The following is a 17,896-nucleotide window of genomic DNA, read 5'->3' on the forward strand; positions in this document are numbered from 1 at the left end:
TTTTAAGAGCTTGTGTGTAGCCTGAAGTGATAAACTATCATCTGGAGAGGTTAGGCACCTTTCGTACGTAAAGCTGCCAGCAACTTAACGTTCCTGTAGCCCAGGGCAAAAATGTTAATGTATGCCATTGGGAGAACTACAGAATTTTGCTCTTGACCAAGATGTATTAAAAACCTCAAAAAAACTTACTAAATAAAAGTAGATGAAAAGTAAGTGTAAAAGAAATCAAAATAGGTACACAATCCCTGAGCACAAAGAAAAAAAATAACATAGTGCTACATAAGTCTGGTAACAAAGAAATTAAAACATTCATGCTAGGAAAAAAGCTGTGAAAACAGCTTTTAAGAACAACCAATGTCAACATACGTAATCTACACGTGATTTATTTTTTACATTTATTTTGTTTTCATTTATAAGAGCTCAGGGGCCTATGAGGACTGCAAAGAAACAGGTTCTGCGGAACATGCTGTTCCTTTAAAGGGCAAGAGGCCACGCCAGAGTTACAAATGGAAGCCAGTACGCTACTTTTTCGATGTTCAGAACTCTGGAAAACAAGATAATGGGGATGTTTGCTGTCAAAAAATAATCAATAGGCATGCAAGTTATCAGTCCACTAAATTTTGTTTCCTTAAGTGCACTAATAAGCCCGCACGCACTCATTTCCGGTAAGAGGTGGAAAGCAGCTCTCCCCCGCTTTCGTTCAGCAACTAATACCTTGCTTTGCCTTTACATTTTGTCTGCTGCCCTGCCAACCAGCACCCTAGCCACCTTACCTCCGCACTGCTCGCTCATACTCCGACACCCTATGCCATTAACTGCGTGCAAGCCCTAATTAACCTCTCGGTATGATTCCACAGACCCGAGGTGCCGGCCCACTCCGGCGCCAGGGCTGGCCGCACCACCAGCCCCTGGGAGGTCGGGGATGCGCTTCACTCCGGGCGCGCCGGCACGGCGGAGCGCCCGCACCCTGCCCGGCGCGCCGGGCCTCGCGGCGGCACAAGCGGCACCGCTCGCTTCACCCCTGTCCCCTCACACGCCCGCGGCCGGACCGGGCAGCACCAACCATGCCCGGCAGCGACCGGCACCGCGGCCCCCGCGTCTCCCCGGCCCCCGGCGCGCCCGCCTCCGCCCCGGCAGGCGACGGAGCCTCTCCTGCCGCTCGCCCTCCCCCAGCACCTGCCAGCGCCAGGCGCCGCCGCCACACCGGGAGCCAGGCCCGCTGCTTCAAGGCCTTGCGGTGCGCGGCCGGGGCCTGGCCGGGCCGAGCGCCGCCCCAGGCCGCGCTGTCAGCGCCCAGGCCTCGCGGCGCGCGGGGCTCCGCCGGCGGGCGGGGTGACGGGCCGCTTCCGGTGTGGCACAGACCCCGCCCTGCGCTAGCGTCACCGCTTCCCGGAGGGGAGGGGCCAGGGCGGGAGAGGGGCCGCCTCACCTACAGGGGCCGGGGCCCTTCCGGTCACGTGGGGGAGGGCCACCCGCCGTCCCGGCGCCAACGGCTGGGGGTGGGGCCTCAACGGACCACGCCCACTGGGGGGCGTGCCCAGCGCTGGGCGGTGAGGGCACCTGCGCCCTGGGGGGCTTTTGGCAGCGGTTGGCGGGATGGCCCCGGCCTCCCCGCCCGGACCCTCGGAGCCGTCTCCCCGGAGGGGGAGGCGAGGAAGGGTAACGGCGCCCTTGTGCTGCTCCGGTAACTGGAGGCCCCTTCCCTGGGCCGCGGGACTCCGGCCGGCCCAGTAGGTCCTCAAAGATAGGCGCGCTGAGCGTCGGGGGCCGCATGCAACCTGCACAGCGAGGCAGAGGAAGATCCGGCTGCAGGCAGTGCCTGCGGTGCAAACAACGTACGCCACTCGTGACCCGCGTCACGGCAGGTCCGGAGAGAGCCGTGTGTTGTTTCTAAATGCTGTAGTTCAGTCACAGTCAGTAGCTACAGACCTGAGGTACAAAGGATAAATGCAGACGGCAAGTGCAGCTCTTCCAAGAGAAATCACAGAGTCGTAGAAGGCTTTGGGTTGGAAGGGACCTTACAGGCCATCTAGTCCAACCCCCCTGCAAGAGCAGGGACATCTTTCACTAGATCAGGTTGCTCAGAGCCCCATCCAACCTGACCTTGAATGTTTCCAGGGATGGGGCCTCCACTGCCTCTCTGGGCAACCTGTTCCAGTGCCTCACCACCCTCACTGTAAAAAATTTCTTTCTTAAATCCAGTCTAAATCTGCCCTCCCTTAGTTTAAAACCATTGCTCCTTGTCCCGTCACAACAGGCCTTGCTAAAAAGCCTATCCCTGTCTTTCCTATAGGCCCCCTTTAAGTACTGGAAGGCTGCTATAAGGTCTCCCTGGAGCCTTCTCTTCTCCAGGCTGAACAACCCCAACTCTCTCAGCCTGTCCTCGTAGGAGAGGTGCTCCAGCCCTGTGATCATCTTTGTGGCCCTCCTCTGGACCCGCTCCAACAGGTCCATGTCCTCCCTGTGCTGAGGACCCCAGAGCTGGACGCAGCACTGCAGGTGGGGGCTCAGCAGAGCGGAGCAGAGGGGCAGAATCACCTCCCTCCACCTGCTGGCCACGCTGCTTTTGATGCAGCCCAGGATACGGTTGGCCTTCTGGGCTGCGAGCACACATTGCCGGCTCATGTCCAGCTTTTCCTCCACCAGTATTCCCAAGTCCTTCTCTGCAGGGCTGCTCTCAGTCCCTTCATCCCCCAGCCTGTACTGAAACCGAGGATTGCCCAGACCCAAATCAAGAAGTCACAGTAGTTGTGGGTGGTTTGGGAGGAGGGAAAGAGGGCGAGCGCAAGGAAACAAATGGCATAAACTGCCAGAAGACAGATTTAAGGATGCCATACGAAATTTTATCAATAAATTGATAAGCAATACATTGCTTGCTTGTCTGCTTAAATTATCTTTAAGTATTCAAAATCTGAATTCGTGTTCTTAGAAGCGCTGCATATGCATTGCAGTAATGTTACATACGTGGTCATATACATGTGACTCGGTCCACGCGCATGTACTTTTGTCACATTACTCCTGTTACCGTTACTTGTTGCCTGTGCCTCTTAATTCTGCAAAATACGTCCAGTACTTCAAATTGCATTGCAATTCGACGTCGTAATGACAACGCGGTTGATTTACTAACGTAATTATTTGTAATTCCCTATTCTGCCCTTAAACGTGTAAGCAGATTATGACCTCGAAGGAGCAGGCAGTTGCTTTACTTCGGAATTACGAAGCGGCTTTCGTTGTTGCAGCTGAGGAAGTGTCAGCGGGCAGTGGCTGCTGTTACGGGCACGGGTTTAGACCCCGTTCAGTTCGGTGGCAAAGCTCCTGCCTGTGGCAGCACACGCGTTTTGTACTTTTGTACGCTGACGGAATTATAAGAAGAGAGATTTGTTCCCGCTATTCAACACATCGGCTGGGGGACGACTTCACCTTATCAGCAACGTCAAACTCCTTTCGACCCGCTGGCCGAGCCTGCCGGCGCAGCTGCCCAGAGGAGCCAAGCAGACCTGGGAGGGCGCGCCCCCAGCTTTGCTGTCCCCGAGTCAGGCTGCTCACGTCACAGACCGCCTCCCGCTCCAGAACATGACGCGAAAGCAGCGTCTGGCGCAGGGCGGCTGCTCTGGAAGCCCGTTCCCAGCTCCTCCGCTCCGGCCAGCGGCGTCCCGACCCCCCGCCGGCCCGGCGGCTCCGTGACACGCATCTGCCGACGGGAAAACCGGGACACCGCCCCGCCACCGGGCCCGCCCCGCGCCGCCCTGACGTCACGCGGCCGCGTCATTTCCCGCGCGAGCCCCCGCCCCGCGCGCTCCGTGCGGCATTGTGGGAGGCCGGAAAGGGGTCGCCGGGGGAAGAAGATGGCGGCGCAGGGAAGGGGCCGGGCGGGCGGCAGCAAGGAGGAGCGGGGGTCGGGGCGCCCGGAGTCGGAGCTGCTGCTGCACCCGGAGCTGCTCTCGGAGGAGTTCCTGCTGCTCACCCTGGAGCAGGTGCGCCCGGGCGCCGCCGGGGAGCGAGCCGGCCCCGGAGCAGCGGCCCCTGAGGCGGGGCGGGGGGGTGCGGCGCCTGCCCCGCCCGGCGGGAAGGGAGGGCTCCCGGGCCTGCGGCCCTGCCTGCTGTCGTGTTCCCCCTCCGCGTTAGGCTCGCCCTGTTTGTTTTCCGCTTTACTCTGCAGGGAGACTCCGACCCGCCATCACCTACACGGGAAGTTTTTTCCCGGGCCTCCTGCGGTTTCCAGTCTTTGTACCGCCCTTAACGGGTGCGCAGGAAGCATCCGGGGGAAAAAAACCCGCCAAACAAAACCCGAGTCGATACTCTGTAGGCTAGGCCCTCGCTTAGAGGGGGCCTGTAGTGTGAGGGATGTCTGCGTGTTTGCACAGGGGCTGCGTATGAACACCGCCGCTGTAGCTGCTAAAGAACAGTTTGCCCAAATCGGCATGTCTGTGAGACAGTGTTTGCATTCAGTGAAGTTATCTGTGGAAAGATGATCTTTACTCTGTTAAAGTTGCCATGTTCATACCCAGTGAATTAAGGAAATGCATCGCTAATGCTTAGGTATGCATAACTGAAAAAGTTTGAGTTTGAAAGTGAGCTATAAACAGTTTTGGACCATATGAAGCTTTAGTTGATGTGATTTGGAATACTTGTTACTGCCTTGCCTGAAAATTTTAGGTGCATGAAACAATAGTAATCAAAGTTTTAGGTTTTTGTATGAGCTTGCTGAATTTTTGTATGCTCCTGTCCATGTAGTTTATGTGGACAAAAATGTACAGGTTTTAGGCCCACATCAGAAGTCATGAAGTGTTGCCAAAACCAGTAGTGGCAGAGACCTGACCTGCTCTATTGACCTCAAGTTTGTAGGAAATTAGTGGGTTTTTTTCCTCTTCATGAATTTGGCAGGAGGTACCAAGAAAATTTGTTTTCATAACCCTATACATGACTAGAAAAAAACCTGGTGTTCTGTTATAACTGACAGTTACTAGAAATGTCCTTTCACAACTTATTCTTTAGGAACTGGGGAAGGAAGCATGGCTCTATATCTGTAAGTTTGAACTGTGTTATGTTCTAGTTGCCTGATTTTAGAAGTGTGAGGAAGAGTTCTGGTATTCTGGTTGGATTCAGGAAAGTGTGTTTTAAGAGTGCATGAGAACATCAGTCATCAACAGTATGCCTATCGTAACTTTTTCCTTTTTTTTTTGCTATGTTTTTTTATTGGGAAAAATTGTGGGGTTTTGGATAGGGAGGGGCTGCAGGGTTGACCTGTGTGGGCAAAGGTGATGAACTGCCCAGTACTGGTTGCAGCTGGATCCAGCTGTCTCTGACACTCAGGAAACCAGCTCATCACACACCAAAATTTCAAGCAGAGGAGCTCATGGCGCCTGTGCTCAAATGCAATTAAGAAAGAGCAGCAGCTACCAGGGGCAGGAGACACAAAAAAACCACACAGGAAGATACATGAAGAGATGCGCTTGCAGGTAGTGGAAAAGGAACCACTATGCACTGACCTAAACATCCTGTATTTCCCATTGCTTCACTGAAGGGAGGGACTGAGTGTAATCCACACGGAAAACAAGGGAAGCTGAGAGTAGGAAGGCAGGAATCCAGGCTGTCATTGGCACAAGGCAGTTCATGGCCTCCCCACACCAGTCACCCCTGCAGCCCCCTCACTTCTGAAACCCTGGCATTTATGCCCAATACGCTACCTTAAAGTGGCTTTTGAAAAAATAAATTATGCCACTAAGATGCTTGTGCTTTGAATTTGTTGTAAGAATAACAACTTTTTTTTCTGTTCCCCACAGAAGAATATACTAGTCAAAAATGACGTAAAGATGGACAAAGATGGTCTCACTGATCTCTATATTCAACATGCTATTCCCCTGCCTCAGCGTGACTTACCAAAAAGTAGATGGGGGAAAATGATGGAAAAGAAAAGAGAGCAAAATGAATCAAAAAGTGAGACTAAAAGGTAATTTAGCTTTTATTGGGCTAGACTTGGAGAATTTAGGACAATGCCTTTAAGTTTAATCTTTGTTTGCCTTATTAATGAAACTTGTACAGGTTTTGGACATTGTTACAGTTTACAGAGAATGCTGTGTCAGGTCTTCTGTGTCAGAAGTGTTAGATTCTACTACTGCAATAATAGCAAAAAAGGAAAGATTAATTTTTTTTTTTCACCCAAATGTTATTAATGGTATCTAGCTTATAGTGCTTCTTTTCATGGAATCATAGAATGCTTTGGGTTGGAAGGGGCCTTTAAAGGTCATCTAGTCCAACCCCCCTGCAATGAGCAGGGACATCTTCAACTAGATCAGGTTGCCCAGAGCCCCCTCCATCCTGATCTTGAATGTTTCCAGGGATGGGGCATCTACCACGTCTCTGGGCAACCTCTTCCAGTTTTTCACCACCTTCATCATAAAAAAAATTTCTTCCTTATATCTAGTCTAAATCTACCCTCCTTTAGTTTAAAACCATTATCCCTTGTCCTGTTGCTATAGGCCCTACTAAAAAGTCTGTCCCCATCTTTCTTATAAGCCCCCTTTAAGTATTGAAAGGCTGCAATAAGGTCTCCCTGGAGCCTTCTCTTCTCCAGGCTGAACAACCCCAACTCTCTCAGCCTTTCTTCATAGGAGAGGTGTTCCAGCCCTGTGATCATTTTTGTGGCCCTCCTCTGGACCCACTCCAACAGGTCCGTGTCTTTCCTGTGCTGAGGACTCCAGAGCTGGACTCCAGAGGGGCAGAATCACCTCCCTCGACCTGCTGGCCACGCTGCTTTTGATGCAGCCCAGGATACGGTTGGCTTTCTGGGCTTGTGAGCGCACATTGCCGGCTCATGTCCAGCTTTTCATCCACCAGTACCCCCAAGTCCTTGGCAGGGCTGCTCTTGATCACATCATCCCCCAGCCTGTATTGATACTGGGTTATTGGTACATTTCAAGATACTTATAATGCAGAAAAAGTAACTATTGAATAATAATCATATTTACAGTGTTTAAGAAAAGTACCAAAAGCATATTTAATTATGCTTGCTACCTGGACAGGATTGGTCTACTCTAGAGTCAGGGGTCTATGCTGCAGCAGTTTTGTTTGTCCAATTCAAAACTAACATCTACTTTCTGAAAGAAACGTTCTGCCTTGTTTTTAAAACCTTCCTGTTTATATTTGATCAGAAAGCAAACTCTTCCTCAAAAGTTTATTTTACTGAATCTCTTCTTCTCCTGACCCTCCCCCTGCCCAAGGCTTTGACTTTGACATGTGATGTGCATGGGCAGCATTCTGATTTAGCTTCAGCAGTAAATGTTAAAGGAAGGGTGGATGGAAATTCTTATTATGGTTTTGCAGTATTACAGCTTGTTGATTTCATGAGTCTGTTTTAGCTTTACTGAGCTTTCTAACTGGGAAGAGCTAAACAAATCCTGTCAAGTGGTTTTTTTTTTTTTTTTTAATTTTAAAATTTTTAGTGGCTAGGATGCTGAGTTATCTTGTTATGTCAGGTGGTTTTTTTCCATGTGCATAAAAGGTTATAGTACCACTGCAACTTGAGGATGAAAGCATGAGGTTAGTGTTTGAATAATAAGAAACTGTTGGTGTGCTGAAATAGGCGCAAAAGAATTTTTCTATCAAAGAAATAAAGATAGCAGGCTGTTTGTTTTTGAGAGAAGGAGGCAATGTTAATTTTTAGATGGGAGAATGGCTTCATCAAGAGTTTATATGTAGAATAAGTTTAGGTGCTCTTATTTTGGTACACTAAAATTCAGTAATGGTTAAACCTATGTAGTATTTGCTGGGAAAATAGTAAGTAAAAGGAGATATGTTTAATCTACCAGCCTGCTTTTCTTTACCAGTTGTTCTTAGCACTTAACATCTGGCATGCTAGGCTTAGTCTTTTGCTCTGTTGTTAGACAGTTTTAAGATTTTTCCAGCAGTTACTGTTTTTGCTTGTATTACATCTTTCATACTTAACAAATATGCTGGCAAAATACTGTCTAGAAAAGTTAATCTTTTACTGCTAGTATTACTAACGCCAGAGAAATGGGAGAAATAGACTTTCAGTAAGTAAAAGTTGCACAGAGAAAACTTCAGTTTTAGTGTATTCACGGAAAGAATCAAGGAAGTTCAATCATCTTTTTGGATGTTAAAATATTACACTTTTCCTCATAGTTCTGTGCACCACTTGAGCAGAACTGGCACAATGCCATTGTGCAGAGGAGGAAGTAGAACTTGGCATGTTTTTAAGAACAAGACAAAGTTCCTAGGTATTGTGAGGCTGTAAGTTATGTGGAAGTCAGAGATGGAAACTAAGCATGCTGTTAGTTTGGTTTAGAAGTCAGATAAAGTGATTGATCGTATGAGCAACAGGAGCTTTCTGATGAGTTCCTCTGTGGAAAGCAGAGCTTTACAACATGTGCTGGGATTAATATGAGACTTGGAGACTTGATCAGCACAGCTCAGTGTGTGTTTGCATGCCTCTAGTAGTTACAGATAGGAGGTAAAAACACACCAAAAGTTAAAAGTCAGTGTGGAATATCGTGTTTAGTTTTACTGCTGGTGATTGATGGCATGTCCTAAAAGGCTTGCTGTATATCAGCTGAGCTGCAGTAACATGTTATACCTCAATAATACGATCAAATATCTGAGGTCACAGATGATGGTTTATACATCTTATTACTCAATATTTGAGCTTGCAGACAATCATACCAAATAAAAACAAGTGCAGTCTATCCAACTTAAAACATTTCAGAAAGCATTTGTGTTCAGGGACAGTTAATTTTGTAGATCTATAAGATCGTCTTGCCTGCTGGAAGAAAGAGGATGGTATGAATCTTAAAATGTATATGTAGTTTCTGAAGTGCCATCGAGTCTGAAGACACTCACCTGCAAACTCTCAGTTTCCAGGAGCACTGTGGCTGTGCATACTCAGAGCTGCGGCCTTAGTAGAGCTCATCATTTCTCCTTAGTCACCTGAGAGGCTGCTTGGGCATCCTCTGAGAACTGCTGATGTGCTGATAGTACTGAGTTCAGTGTAAAACATGGTACTTCTGACCAGTTTCAGACATTCACAGAAGAGGTGATCACCTGTCTGTTTTGGTAACAGGTGAATATTTAGGATAGTCAGGGTGGGAGCTAAAACCTACACTTCTCTCTGGTTTTAGGGTGCTACCTTAAGTACCAGGCTAAGCTAGACAAGAATAGGAGCATTTTTCATTAAATTGTTCTTATAATCAGGAGTTGCTCAGAGGCCATCTTGACTACATGAGTAATCATGTGAAACAGTGGAAATCCAGATTACTCACGTAGAGAAGCTTTTGCTTCCTTCAGTAAATCTTGTTGTCTTTACCATGCGTTACAGAGTAAACTGCAGGATTAGAGCATGCCCTCCATCCAGCCTGGCCCAAAGTGTGGCTAGAACATTCCTCTAGGATGTAGGAGATGCGCACTGAAATCTAGGTTTCACAGAGAGTGTCCTGCAGGAGGGGACACAATCCCAAAATGGCTCTTTTCAGCTGTTAGGTAGCGTCAGTGTCCTCTCTCAGAAGAGTGTTGGCTAACATGAATGAGTCCTGCTCTGAAGCTTTTGAGCTGCCTGTACTTTATATAAAGAAAGCAAATGTCACACCCAAGGTTCTGTGTTCTTCTGTGAGCCATGTATCTAAAAATTAGATGTGACGGTTCTTCATGGTACAACATCCAAATTTCTTTTGGAATTTTCCCAAAGTGTTTCTCTGGGAATGTTATCTGTATTATAGCATGTGGTCATATATACAAGTGCTACAGTTCTAAAATTCAGTTTAGAATAGATAACAATCCTCCTAGAATTGCAGTTATTTCCTGACTTACCAATCCTCACCAAGCTGAATTTAAAAAAAAAAAAAAATCTCCATAGCAAAAGCAGACTTCCTATGTTAAGGAAAGTAACTGAAAAAAGGTATAAAATTTTTTCTTTCACATAGTTTGTAAACTAGCTTTCCAAAAAGGCTGCTGAGGAATTTGTTCCTTGTCCAAATTCTTGGACAAAGCCAAAGTGAGCAAAAAGTATCATGTTTTATTTTTGAAGTGTGTGTCAGCTTTTTAGACTTTTCAAGTGAAATTATACTCCTTAATTTAATGGATGTGTTAAATACTACTGTTGTTTCGGTAGTACTTAACTGAAACAACATGCCTGGCTGAATACTCCTGGTCTTGGAAGCTAATCTCATTTCGTAGAAGCTCTCCTAGAAACAGCATCTACTGTAGATGTAAGCCAAAGAGTTGTGTCTGATCTCTTGACAAACAAGTCCCAAATGAATTGAAGGTGTCTCTTTGTCTCTAAGTTCCAGGAACCCGATGAATAGAAAAAGAGGAGGATTATGTGACATATGTTGTTGTGAACAGATAGTAATGTAGAAGCAACTCTGAATAAGAGCTGAACTTTCTCTTGCTCTATGAGCTCTTAAATTGTGAATCCTTTCTTTTTTTTTTTTTTTTTTTTTAAGAAACCCCTGGTCTGGACAGAAATTGTGCAAGTGATGTGTAATTTCTTAATATGTGAGGTTTATCAGCAGCTACTAATCTGATGTTGTTCTAAGTCAAATGAATGGAGTCTCTCCTTGTGGCTTATTTTGAAGTCTGTTGAGATTCCTAACATCAATATTGTCAAATTCATTAATTACAAATTAATGAATATATTTCATTGCTGAAAACACTGTAGTTCAACTTTTATTCCTCTGTTTAATATGAGATGATTAAACAGTAAGTGTGTACTGAAAATTGAAGTTTCTAAACAGGAGTATTATATAACTTAATGGTGGTTCAGGTCTTTTTGTTTGTTAAATCTGCGCTTTCCAAACACTTTCTCTTTGTCATTCTTGAGCAATGCTTTTTTAAAACTCTAGATTCATGTAGAGTGAGCTATGATAATTTTGTGCTTTGTTTTTTGGCAGTCAGGATGTTTTCTGATAGTACTGTTTTGATATTAGCTTGATAGTATTCCTTTTTTGTAAATCAGTTGCTACTAAATTGGCCAGCTCTGACTACACATAGGCTTAAAGGCACAAACTGTTAAAAAAAAGTGGTCATTAAATCAGCTTAGGGTTCCTGTTCAAAGACATCTTATTTCAGACATGCTTTTTTTTGCTTAATATTTTCATTCCTTGTCTAACAGTCTTTTAGAACTCTCTTCCTCACACAACTCCCTGCCCCCTCCCCCTTTTATTTTGGGAGCAATTTCTATTGCCTAAGTTTGAAGCAGCTGAGAGCTTAAGGTTAATATGTTGGGATATATTTTCACTTTAGGCAGGATTAAATTCATTTTCACTACTCATGTCTTGGATATGCTATTTTTGCACCATCTAGCTTGTGTTTCTGAGAATTTTACAATTTGTATTTTCAGTGTTACAACGGTGGAAGGTTTAAGGAAACGGCCATTAATTGTATTTGATGGGAATTCAACAAGTACAAGCATAAAGGTGAAGAAGACAGAGAATGGAGCTGCTGATCGCCTAAAACCCCCTCCAACTGGAAGCACCACCAACACTGTTAGAAGATTATCAGTTCCTTCAAATGCCTCAACATACATTTCGGCCTCCAGTTTATCAGAGGACGCTAAGCTGGGAATGAGAAATAATGAGGCTAGGCAGAACAATATTTCAAAGACTAACAGCAGTGTGTTGGCTAGTCTGAAGGTGTACCCTTTGTCTCCAGTAGCAGGAACTACTGTTGTGAAGTTGAAGAGAGCTGTTCCAAAAGAAGAATCTGATTTGCCGGTATGTATGTTCAGTATCTTGTTTTGCAGCTTTTTTTTAATTGAAACTTGCAGGAGCCAAAGGTAGACCCTTGTAAGAGTTTTCAGGATTATTTTATTTTGGAGTAATAGTAGAGTTATTTAGAAACAGACAAAAGAGTAGCTGGTTTGGGAAAGATTAGAAGGAAAGAAATGAAGTACTTGTCTGTGGGAAACTTCTGTGTGAGAGGGGCAGCTTTGTAGAAAACATGCATGTAATTTTAGAATAAGTAAGTACGTAATACTTAAGGTGGTGCTAGTAGCAATCAAATAAAACAAACAAAATAATCCTACTGGTAGGTCTGAGAGAGAGAACAGGTATTCTAGAACAATATGAACAGCCTTAAAGGGAGGACAAGTGGTTTGTTTTCCGTAGTAGGGAAGAAAAAAATGGAATGATAACACTTGTAACAATCACACTTGAATGTTTGATTAGGACAAGCTTTCATTTGTCAAAGTGAAGGAAGAGCTATTACGGGAACTGAAGTGAGATGCTGAGAGCTGTAGAATATATCCTTAGAGGAAGAATGCCATCTGTTTTAAATCTTGTATAGGAATTGGCAAGCTAGAGGAAGGAACTGGATGTGAAAATCTGGAGAGCTGCCTAGATTGTGGGTCTGAATGAGAAGTCATAACAACAAACTATACTAGTTAAAGTGCGAGGACAAAGGTTGAGTGCTCGTTTTGAGCCATGGTGATCTTAATCAGGTACCTGGACTTCTATAAGATGCTGAGAAAGTTATGCTGAGATCTTGAACAGAAGGGTGCTGTTCTCAAATAGAAGACTGATGACTGAGCTGTTAACTGTAAAGGTAAATAGTTATCTTCTTTCTGCAAGTTAGATTCAGCTGCAAACAAATTTTCTGTAGAGAAGAGAACTACACTACAGATGGGGGCAGAATGAGGCTGATGAGCTGAAGTGATGAGAGAAGAGCTAAGGCAGGATATATGAATTCAGGAGGGCATATCTTTGAAAGTGTAGGTAATGGTGCTGAATGTAGCTGCCAGTTGAGGAGATAGATAGTACAGTGGTTATTTTTGACAAAGGTGTGATTAGTCTTTAAGGGCTTGTCAGTGAGCAAGGAGGAATGGGTAATCTCCTCTTTAAAACATGCCACGAGGTAAGGATAAGTCTTACATTTGTGTTGTATCCCTTCATGATACAAATGAAGGAATTTTCACATTTCCATTGGAATATGGGAATATCTGGAATAAGTCTGGGCTTCAAAGGAAGAAATAGAAATATCTGTTTTCAGTTGAACTGCAGGGGGAGCTTTACATATGCAGTGTGCAATTACATTGATTAACGTTTTCCCAGAACACCAGACCTAAATTCAGTTTTCTCAATATTGCCTCATGAAATGCTTTCTATTAATCTCTCTTTTAAAAATTCTTTCATGAAAGAATGGAGGTAGTATCCTTGCTGTGTGGATTGGTAGGTTCCATCAGGCTTTGGTTAAACGTGAGCACCTAAACACGTGGCTGTTCTGAAAGACAGATTTAGCAACTTTTACAAGAATAATGGCTGAGGCCCTGAATGACATTTATGCTGGAGAGGTGTGTTTCCTACTACCAATATCTCTAACTTATTTTAGTATTTAGAACTCTTCTAAGTACTGGTCAGATCTGACCCTACAGAGCTTTTGGAACTTGTTTAGTATACACCTCACAGCTTCTTTATATTTAACTTAATTGTTTGGTGGACACAATGATGAACACTTTTAAGTGACACTGTATAACCGACACTCAGAAGCTATGACCTCTGACACTTGACTTCCTGTGTTAGCCACAGTTGTTCAAGTTAATATTGGTAAGTTCAGTCATGCCTTGGTTAATGTCAGTCAGACACGTCTGAAGTTAGGCAAGTGTGTTGTATGGATGTTACTTTACTGTTTGAGATTAAGGAACGTGGTATTGAATAATAAGTGATGCATCCAGGGAGAATCAGTATACTTGGCGGATGACTGTAGAGTGCAAAGCCTGATATATTTTCAGTATACAATAATGACATTTACCTTTTCAAGCAAGTGACTGTTCTTTGAATTTCAAGAAAAAGTGAAGTTCTTGTCCTGAATAGCACAGAACTATCATCCTGGTCTTTGGGTCTAATTCCCTTAAACCTTTCAGTGGTTGCAATCCACAGGATTGCTGTAAATAAACTAACACTGAAACTCTTAATGAGAAGAGGGATCTCCAGACTGTGCTCCCCAAGCCAGTGTGTTGCAGAATATTCTTGAAAATTCATATACCTGTCTTTACTGTGCTTGTGTGAACTATTAAAGCTCTAATTTCTCAGATTTTTTTCTTGTTTTAGATGGTGAAAGGTAATTATTTCACCACTTGAATCTCCCATTGTTTTACTTAGGGCTTACTTGATTTTCCCGGTTTCTTGGGGTGGGGCTTGAAAGATGAGTTCATCTGAGGCTTTGGCAATTATTTCACTTTTTTTTTATACAGGTCGTTACAAAGGAAGGCCAACTTTTCCTTCTCTTTTTCTAATTTTTTTACTATTTTACGAAAATAAATTGGTTTCCTAGTTTTATGTTTGGTTTTTTCTTATACAATCCCATTTCAACAAGCATTTTAAGAAGGCAATCTGAAATAACTTTAGAAGTATGTTTCGAGACTCCAATATGTACCTGTTTCTAAGCTGCATAACTGAAAGATATTTTTGCATAACTAATTGTAAGATTAAGAAAAACCAAGACACATATTATTTGCAGATAGTTAAATTTATTGGCTTTATTTTTATCTTCTCTAGAGAAGTTTTGTGATATTTAACTTTCTCCACAAGATGGCAATAGAAAGCTGTTGTAGTAGTGTATAGCTGAGTACAGCAATAGTAGGTACTAGATTTGAATATGGCAGGTTAATGACTAACTTCTACTTGTGCAGTATATTTAAGAATACTTATTTGCTTTCTTGTATTCCAGAATGACCTAAAGCCTACGGAAGCAAAGAAGAAAATCCAGCATGTTACATGGCCATGAAGTAGCTAACGGTGCTTGAAACATAAATGTTACTTCCATATTTTCAAACAGATAAGTCATATTTAAACAGTTTAAGTACAATTCTTTTTAAACCTTATAGGGATTCAGATTGCTGTGAAGTTTCAACAAGTTTAAAAGTTCCCCGTTGTAAAGCTGGAGTCATTATCACCAGTCACCTTAAGAGTGTCTACTCTTGTACACCAAGTAGTTCATTACTTCTTTAAAAGGTGGTAATGTTACAATATACTAAATGCCCTACTTTTAGTTTTCAAGATTATTATAGTTCATCTCCTGCATGTCACTATGATTCACACATATAAATATATATTTTTTTTGTTTCAGTAAGAGTCAGTTTTGTTCCACTTCTGGTTAAATAGTTAAAATAGCTATTGAGATTCAGAGTGATCCCAAGAGCCTTCTTGGCTTCAAAAAGATAATTCATTTAGATGAGAAGACTGACCATTCTGCTGATAAGGTAGTCTGAGACAAAATTTTTTTCCTTTTTGTTGCACAGAACAGGAGTGTAGAATTTACAGTGCAAGTTAGGTTGGTAATAAGAGATGAACTATTTTAACAGCATTACTTCAAATTGAAGTTTCTCTTATTGACATGTGAAATAAGAAATGCACAGATGGAAGTATGTTTAATTAGACTGTTTGATATGAATCTTTGAGAGAAGTAGTGAATGGATTAGTGCCATGTTCTCCTAAATACACAGGCATATTTTATACATGCTTAAGTGTAAAAATGTGCCGATATAGCAAATTTCCTTGTTTTCCTGGTTACAATGATGCTTACAAAACATGGGAAGACCTGTGGAATGCAGGTCAGTGCTTTCTCAACTTGCTAACAGTTGGAGAGGGACAAGGATAGCAAGACAAAGTACCTTGAGAGCCTTAGCGTATGTAGTTGCACTCATTTAAAAAAAAACAACAAAACAAACCCCACCAACAACCTGTTTTCCCTCCCTTTGATTTAAGATGGATGTTGATTTTCTGTGAAACTTGGTGTTTCCGCTGGATTATTGGTAGTGCCTTATAAGGCAGAAATCCAGTTAAGTTGATGGAAATGTTTTTTATTAAATCTCAGTGGCTCAGGGTGAAGCCAGTTTGTATCCATTTTAGATATGGATGGTGAATAATAATAATGCTCCCAGACTTAGTGAAACAAAAACAAAAAAAAGAATCAACTTCTGAATCCACTTAGTTAACCCACTAAAAGAAGCTGTCAGTAGTGATCTGAAAGCTTGTTTACATTTTTAACATTGGTTAATATTGAAACCAAAAACTGTAGCTTAATTCATTACTGACAGAAGTTCTCCATTCACTGTTATGACATAAAAGGCACTTCTTGAATGCTGTAAAATGGTAAGAATGTGTGTGTTTTGAAATATTGTGTGCTGTTTCCCTTTTACTAAACACTTGTGTAGTTTTTGTACTTGAGTACAGCAGACTTTAACGTAATGTACATTTTGTATGTAAAAAGTTGTCTTTTAAGTAGCCTTATCCTATTTAAATAAACTCAATTAAAAGCAAACAAAGTAGTGCTGACTTGTTTTTGTGATGTAATTAAGCTTGTTCATTTTATATGGTTATATTTCAGAGGACTTGAAGTGATTAGAACTTAAGAAAAAGCTTACAGGGTGGAAGGCTCAGTAGCTACTTTGGAGTTTTAGCAGCAGTTAGTATCATGTGAAGTGGTGGCCCTTGCACTAGCGTAACAGTCTGGTAGGAGTTCTGTTTTGTGGGTGGCTTCTTGGCAGTGGTTTAGAGTCTAGGCTATATTTTGTTGTAGTTCCAGTTGCTATGTGCATGTGTGTGTTGGTGTGTGTTAAGGAGCGATATGCAGAACTGTACAGCATGATGCTGCTATTGCATGGTAACAGTCTTGTTTTCAGGGCAGTACACCTTCCACCCTTGTCATGTTTCACCTACCTTTCCCCGAAGCTGGGACCATTTTGCCGTCTGTCGTAGCGCTTACTGGGGGGGCAAGGTGCAAGCCATGCTGCTCTTACAACCTCCCACTACCCCCTTAGCTAACAGCAATCCTTCTTCTCTCAGCAAAGTATTAGAGCAGAGCTGCAGTGTGCTGGGTGATTGCCAGACCCCAGAGGAGAGAGTAAGTGAGGTGCTTGCTCTCCTTTGGGAGGTGTGGGTATAAGAGGGATTTTTATGGCTATTCTTTACTGCAGCCTTCATCATCGAATGAAGTCACCCAAGGATAGAATGTAGTCATTCAGTGAGATCAGATTAGCACAGTGTACGCTTCAAAAATGTCAGCCGGCCAAGTTCTTCAAATGGTGTACAGTAAGCCAAATCTGATCTGATGCATCTATTTAGCTTGTTGAATTAATGAGGGAAGAATGACCTGTGAGCACTTTACACTTGGTACAAAAAGAGACAAATTCAAGAGTGGCGGCAGGAACTAGAAGCTAACTTCCCCTACCCAGTTGCACGCAGAGTAAGTATATTCCTAATTCTTCTTTCCATATCTGAAGATTCCTGTTGGAAGTGTGACATATTACTTTCCTCCTTTTGCTGGTTACAAATAAATTCCACCTGGAAGGTGTACCAGATCGTACATTGCATAACATGGCCGTATTTCTTGAAGTTTGCTTTGGGAAGAGAGTTATCTTCCTTTGGATTGTTTCCTCTTGATTTTATTGTCCTGCCAGCATGCTGTTGCTAACAGTTGCCTTTGCAGCAAACATGTAGCAGAAATTATGCTAGAGCAAAGGGTATTACGTGTTGGAATACAGAACAAAATTAAAGCATGCCCTAATGTAGAAGTTAAACTTCTGACTTTCGCAAAGATTAAATGTCTTTTGAGTTGTCTTGACCTCCTTGCTTCCTGAGAACAACAATATTTTGGTTTTGAGTTTAGAGCCTATGAACACACTTTCATCAGCTGCAGTTGATTCAGTGTTTTCATACAGTTGTTCAGTTTTGCTGATAATTTTCCCACTGATTTCAGTTAGTAGAAGACTATGTTGTGTCAGCAGGGCCCATATGAGGATTGTCTAAACTCCACAGTTTCATCATGACTGGGTGCAAAATGGGTTGTGATTGTATGGCTCTTAGATTGTGTTTCTTCAGACTGAAAGCGTTTTATTTGTAAATATATAACATGTAAATACAATTAAAGCACAATCACAATTTTGTTTTCA

General features: G+C 43.3%; 2 protein-coding genes across 2 annotated transcripts in view; one reads left to right on the forward strand and one right to left on the reverse strand.

Annotated features, from left to right (window-relative positions):
* TGFBRAP1 (transforming growth factor beta receptor associated protein 1) overlaps positions 1-1,348 on the reverse strand; it is a 35,396-nt gene extending 34,048 nt beyond the window's left edge. The window contains exon 1 of the mRNA XM_075524810.1: positions 1,177-1,348. The gene's annotated coding sequence lies outside the window, so the exon portion shown is untranslated. The remainder of the gene's footprint in view (positions 1-1,176) is intronic.
* A 2,468-nt stretch (positions 1,349-3,816) lies between these two features.
* C1H2orf49 (chromosome 1 C2orf49 homolog) lies at positions 3,817-15,685 on the forward strand. The gene is made up of 4 exons (XM_075524865.1): positions 3,817-3,974; positions 5,784-5,950; positions 11,351-11,723; positions 14,674-15,685. The coding sequence occupies exons 1-4, from the start codon at positions 3,846-3,848 to the stop codon at positions 14,728-14,730; spliced, it is 726 nt and encodes a 241-aa protein (XP_075380980.1). The 5' UTR covers positions 3,817-3,845; the 3' UTR covers positions 14,731-15,685.
* Positions 15,686-17,896: the final 2,211 nt, after the last annotated feature.

The sequence above is a fragment of the Mycteria americana genome, chromosome 1 (assembly GCF_035582795.1).
Source record: "Mycteria americana isolate JAX WOST 10 ecotype Jacksonville Zoo and Gardens chromosome 1, USCA_MyAme_1.0, whole genome shotgun sequence".
NCBI classification, from domain to species: Eukaryota; Metazoa; Chordata; class Aves; order Ciconiiformes; family Ciconiidae; genus Mycteria; species Mycteria americana.